The sequence below is a fragment of the Austrofundulus limnaeus genome, unplaced genomic scaffold (genome assembly GCF_001266775.1).
Source record: "Austrofundulus limnaeus strain Quisiro unplaced genomic scaffold, Austrofundulus_limnaeus-1.0 Scaffold180, whole genome shotgun sequence".
Lineage (NCBI taxonomy): Eukaryota > Metazoa > Chordata > Actinopteri > Cyprinodontiformes > Rivulidae > Austrofundulus > Austrofundulus limnaeus.
The window spans coordinates 551,548-557,775 of NW_013952582.1; the positions used below are offsets into that span (position 1 = coordinate 551,548).

General features: G+C 39.0%; 2 protein-coding genes across 3 annotated transcripts in view; both read left to right on the plus strand.

Annotated features, from left to right (window-relative positions):
• Nucleotides 1–3,728, plus strand: part of rhpn2 (rhophilin, Rho GTPase binding protein 2) — a 28,060-nt gene extending 24,332 nt beyond the window's left edge. For both annotated transcript variants that reach the window (XM_014017982.1, XM_014017983.1), the window contains exons 14-15: nt 1,077–1,232; nt 1,793–3,728. In XM_014017982.1, coding sequence (XP_013873436.1) covers nt 1,077–1,232; nt 1,793–2,059 — 423 coding nt within the window. In that variant the 3' untranslated portion in view covers nt 2,060–3,728. The remainder of the gene's footprint in view (nt 1–1,076; nt 1,233–1,792) is intronic.
• Nucleotides 3,729–4,228: 500 nt separating this feature from the next.
• cep89 (centrosomal protein 89) overlaps nt 4,229–6,228 on the plus strand; it is a gene marked incomplete in the record, with an annotated part of 54,239 nt that continues 52,239 nt past the window's right edge. The window contains 4 exon segments of the mRNA XM_014017984.1: nt 4,229–4,485; nt 4,665–4,771; nt 5,017–5,163; nt 5,644–5,839. Coding sequence (XP_013873438.1) covers nt 4,438–4,485; nt 4,665–4,771; nt 5,017–5,163; nt 5,644–5,839 — 498 coding nt within the window.

Below are 6,228 nucleotides of genomic sequence, written 5' to 3' on the forward strand. Positions count from 1 at the left end.
TTTGGGATGCGTCTGGTAGCATGACATTTATTAGGAATAAAGACTTCTGAGTTCCGGTGCATTTCTGCGTGCRGGGGTCATTATGTTACCACTATGTGGTGTCTAGTTAAGTGTTAAAACAAACAAAACAGGTTTAAAGCTTCCAGCTCAGTGACAAACATTTCAGTCAGATTGGAACAAAATTACTTTCTAAGGTTGCCTGAAGTTAACTTTCTAAAAAAAAAAAACAATAAAAAAAAAACAATAAGTATCAGGAAATGGCTTGTAGTCATGGAACCTAAAAAGTGAAAGTTTGAATTAATTTTATTTTACCATTATTTAACCAGGCAAGTCCCTTTGAGAACGCAGATCTCTTTGTCAAGGGAGGTTTGGGCCTGAAGGCAACTTATTGTACCCCGGTACACGTTTTTGGAAATGTCAGATCAGACATGCTGATGCACAGAATGTAGTTTCAGTTCATAAAGACACAATGATTTTTTTTTTGTTGTTGTTGTTTAAAATGAAGACAGTCTCCAAAAGCTAAACTGTTTCAAAACTCAAAGGATGTTTGGAGCCTCCCCTCTCTCTGTTTCTCCTGCTACACAATCAAATTAGGAATTGTGGGCATTTATGTTCTCTGGTTCTTTACAGCCTGGTAGCTCACTGAAATGTGGTAACGAAGAGCAGACTCTTATTAGACTCACACATGCTGTGCAAAGAAACAGATTTGCTCAAGCCTAACTAGGCCAAACTCTTTGTAACCTTGTAAATCTGTGTTCAACAGGATATTTTTTTCCAGAGATTATTGACCTGCTTACCTAAATAAAGATTGAGTTCTCAGACAAAAGTAGCTGAAATCCTGTCTGTAACGCCTTCAGAAGTAGTGTGTTCTGGTGATACACACTTATTTTTTTATTTTGCTTTAAAAAAAAGTTTCTTTAATAAAATAGCTCAGAATAGATGATTGCAGCTATTCTTAGAGTAGAAAATAAGATAAATGCAACAATTATTCAGATAAAACAGCAGCTGAAAATGCATTCCGTCAAATGTTGCCAGTCCTTTTCTTCTCTAACGCTTTCTTTCACTTTTTATTTTAGGCTGATGGTCTACGAGAGGGTGACTTTATTGTTTCTGTGGGTAAAAAGGACTGCAAATGGGTGGGGGTGGGTGAAATGTTGCATCTTCTGAAGGATGTCGATGAAGATGGGATTGAAATCCAGGTGGTGAGCCTGATGGAGAGCAGCCCTTCAATGGTATGTCCTGTCTGACGTCTGTCCAATGTGTTCAAGGCTGTGAAAACTTTGATTCAGTTTAGTTAAAATGAAGTATTCTATCAAAAACAAGCAAAATAAAATACTGTATACAGGTTGAGTCAAAAGTCACAGCACACTATTTTATATCAGAAAGAAAAGGAAAAATTAGGTGGATATCTGAATACCCCAGCAAGTAATGAGTGAGTGGGGATCTATCTTTGAAAAAACTTGCCTTTGATCCAATATGGCAACTTTCAAGATGGCGGCCATGTCCTGAATGTAGCCTAAAAGATAGGCCCCCTCACCCATTAGTTGCTGGAGTTTTCAGATATGTTAGTTTTCCTTTTCTTTCTGAAATAAGGGTGTCCTGTGACTTTTGACTCACCCTGTGTAATATAAATGTTATACACCCGTTTCTAGGATAAACATACCTTTTGGTTTAAGCAGCTGTATGTGCTGGGGATTAAAAAAATGATTGATGATAAGTTGTTAAATATGTTTAGGTTACTTAGTAAGTGAAACAATGCAAAACTAATAAAACCTTTTCCATCTCCACACAGCCAACAAAGAGTGCCACCTTTTCCGGAAATTTGCCTAAAACCTACTCCATGATTTGCCTGGCTTATGACGAGGAAGAAAAGAATCCGAAATCCCGCAAAGTAACCAAGAAGTCGTCGTTCCTGAGCTGGGGTCTGAAGAACAGGAATAAGAGTGCCAGCACCCTGAGCCTGCCCACAGTGGACCAGTGTGGTACTCTGCCCTGGAACAAGCCCATTGCCACCTTCCCCAGCTCCAGCGCCTACAACATCAACAATGGCCTCCACTGATCAGTCTGCAGATAGTACGCAGTGTATGCATAACCTGCATGCAATACTTTGCTGTACTCATACTGGACCTGCTGTAGTACAGTGTTGGTGTTTCCACTAGAATATCAGCAGTACTGTATATACTGTAGTTTGTATGTCACCAATAAACTGTTACCAGCTGCTATTAAAAACAAATCACTGGACCAAATACTGCATGAGTGCCTGTGCTGTCACATGGGGACCGTCCAAAACCGTTCTGTTGCTTAGGAAACCTGAACAGAACATCAAGAAAGGAGGTAGAAATCCTCCTGCATCGTTCCAGTATGCGTACAGCACAGTACAACTGCAATACGAGGACGAACGTAGCAGTAATCATCCCACCCATCAGTCGCACATCTCAGTATTTATTTGGCTTTTAGAAGAAACATTCCTGTCAAATTAAGAGATAAAAAAAAGTTATTAAAGGACTCTCATTGCTGGGATCTGGTGATTCTATTGCAGTGTAAGAGGTCAGTGTAATTACTGTCACTGTACTCTGTGTATCTGTTATACTGTGTAAATGAAGGACTCTCATGGTCACAATGTTTGTTGCTGGGGTTATAAAGTTGTGTAGTTTCTAAATAGATATTTAACTTTTAATAAACTTGTTTGCAGAAGTGCTAAAGAGTGATTGAGGGGGAAAAACTGTGCTGTGAACTTTATTTTATCTAGGAAGAGTTGTAGATTGTAATATTCTATAAGCTGCTAAATCATGTGTATATACCTTGTTTGTGTGTTTTTGTCTGTTTGTCAGTCAGCCTTTGAGGATTAATATTCTAGTGCTGTACCATGTCTGGGAGACAGCATGAATGGGAATATTTGTGTTTTGTTTTATTGCACCATCCTTACCCAGGCCCCACATGTTGCCATGTACCTTTCTGACTTCTGTTACCCACTTTGTTTGTTAGATTTGCTGTTAATGTGCAAAACAACCTGTATTTAAAGTTTATTTTACACTAGAAGGGAAGAATGTGGGCACACTGATGAGCTTCACTTTGATCAAAACCCACATCCAGGTTTCTGTTTTCTACATGTCTTAATGTCAGACACGTCTCACCTTTTCCTGACACTTTGCAGTGTTGAACTATTTTATTATCTACAAAGTAGATACTTGTGTACATTTGATAATCAAATTATTTATGTAATAAAAACACAATTATATACTTGTGAGGTTTAGATTTTAGTTTGAGGTATAAATTGTTAAACGGTGGACTTCTTGGTCGTTTGGAGGAATGTATATTCTTTGGTAAACTTGTGTACATGAAATGTTTTTAAATTGTAAATGTTTTGAAACCTGTACACTGAGAAAACGCCACGTTCTTCACTGTCTTTATTTACATCACGTGTTTTATGTGCCATTTGTCTTTAATCACAAGGAAAAATAATCACTAGCTGTTTTTGTGTGAATTGGTTGCTTCATGTTGTGCTATTATGTGTATACAGAGGATACGTAAAGTACTACTTTTTGCTCATGCCACAGTGCCTGTATGTTTCGAAATGCCTTGGTGTGCACCAAAAGGGTTGTGCTTGCTTTTCTGTTTCAGGCTGGCCTTTTTCCTGCACTTTGTGCCACGTAGCTGATCATTGTTTAAAAACTTTTTTTTTTTCTGTACATGTAAATAAAATAGAATAAACAAAGGTGGTGAGATTATTTCTCTTATTTGTATGGTTTTGTCTGCTTAAGGGTTAAAATGTCAAACAGATAGGAAATGTCTGGAATGAAGTCTGACCACAGCTCCACGTTGAATCAACACACTGAGTGTTTTTAACTTTTTCCACAGTCTGACTGGAACCACCTGACATCTTAATCCATCACACAGACTGCACAGAAACACGTGATTACAGCCGACTCCTTAAAAAAACTATACATTTAGTCTTCGGGTCTGGTCTATTTGAAAACTTCAAGAATATTAATGTGAAAAAAAAAATAAAAAATAGTCAAGTTTAGTTAAGTTGTTAGTTTCAAAAATAGGATGCAATCGCCCCCTGCTGGACAAGCAGTTGTCACGTAAAGACGTCGTTGCTAGGGACAGTAAAACGGACGCTGATTGGCTGGTTTGGAGAAGTGGAACCAATCAGCACTACTTTTGTATTGAAGTGACCTAATGTTGGCTAGCGTCTAGAAACAAGAGTTGATTGTAGCTAGCTTGCCTCTCGTAAGCTGTTGTTAATAAACAGACTGAAAAAAACAATTCAAAAAAGGATGTTACAACAATGCCAGGATGACATTTTAGGATTTTAAAATGTAGTTTGACCAAAAATGAACGGAAAGCGAGCTGTTTGCTTGACCACGTAGAACAGCTTAGACGAAAACTTTCCGTCATCTTCAGAGAGCCACGACGAGTTGAGACGTTTTCAACATGTTAAAAAGATTCAGCTTCAGACGGGAGAAGCAGGACAAAGACTTTGTAAGATTAATTAACTTTTTTTGTCAAGGGGTCTTAGTCTCGTATTGACGTTTTTTTTTTTTTTACATCAGCTCGTTTGCATGAACACACTGTGCCTCACTGCATAGTTATTTCTCCACTTGTAGTTTCTTTAACCTCTCTGTGTGGACTTATATGTGCTTATTGCTCTGTGCTTGTAGAAACATATAGCTCCTGGTTTGATCCCTGCAGCCTCCATCGCTCCTAAAGCGGCCGTACCTCGAACCCCTCCCCCGCGAAGCCCCAACCCCTCACCCGAGAGACCCAGGTGGTACCCAACACTCTCATCTCTTCCAACCTTTACATGCTTCCTTTTTTCCCCCTCACAAACTCATCAACTGATCAGATTTTACTGATGAATGTGCTTACAATGATCACTGAAATGTTATGGACTCATCTGCAGCCACAGAATAAATATTAACAATAATGATCAACTTGTCCTCAAGTTCTCATATAGTAAATGCAACATGTTCATGTGGTTCTCTTACTCAATGTATGTGCATACGTCTACAGATCAGCCTTAGCAGCAGCCATCCTGTCTTCGTCACTCACTGGACAGACATGGGCCATCCCTCCTGCTCTGCCCAGGTCCTTCTCTGAGACCGAACAGTCAGAAACCTTCACATCTGAGCCAAACTTCAGCACTGCACTTTACGCCAGGTAGCCACTCCATCATGCATACGCTGCACCATCCTTACAAGCTTATTTTGGACAGAAAACTAGCCTTTACTGGCTAAACGTTAGATTAAGCTTCTTCAATCTGCTTTGTTATTATTCTGTGATCTGCACAAACCTTGAAAGCTGTTAACAAAGCCTAGTGCTTACCCGTAACAATTTATTTACCTTGAAACTGAAACTAGTTAGGTAATGAATCTTATGATCATATTTTATGGGTTTTAAAGAGGCTTTGTTTGTATGGAAGAACCCAGATGTACTGTAAATATTAAATGTTACGTTGAATCCTTGTAAAACACAGGAACGCTGCAGCGTCATTAAAAGTATGATCTTTGCTGTAACTGGTTAACAAGATCTGCTTTTAAATAGAAAAGAATGTAAAACATAATCAGGTTGCATTTCCACCTGTCCTCTGAGACACAGCCAATGTAACTTTCCTCCACTTCTACATTCTTCTGTCCTCAGAGACAGATGGTCAGAGGATCGGGCCAGCCGGTCACACCTGTCATCCCCCGAGCACTCAGAGGGGGAGCTTGAAGACAGGGAAGAGGATGTGGACAATCGGGAAGACGGGGAGGAGGAACATGTCTATCAAACTCTGGACAGACGGGAACATTTAGGAGTGTCAGAACGTGTCCGTGACCTGCCTGTAGAAGCAAAGGTAAGGAGGCAAAGAAAAGGTTTGGCTGAGCAGGATTTTTTATGTTGCAAGCTTCGGCTTCACTCAACAAATCACAGAACAGTCGTGATGTAAATCATTTTAAATATTTGAACAAATAAAAAAATTAGACCACTATTTACAGCTGTGTCAATCATCTTTGGAAAAACTAGAACAACCTTTTAATTTACAGCGGGTAAAATAAGTATTGAACACGTCACCATTTTTCTCATTAAATATATTACTAGAGGAGCTAATGACATGAAATTTTCACCAGATGTCGGTAACAACCCAAGTGATCCATACATACAAAGAAATCAAACAATAAATGTCCAGAAATGAAGTTATTTGTAATAATGTGGAATGGCACAGGGAAAAAGTACTGAACACAC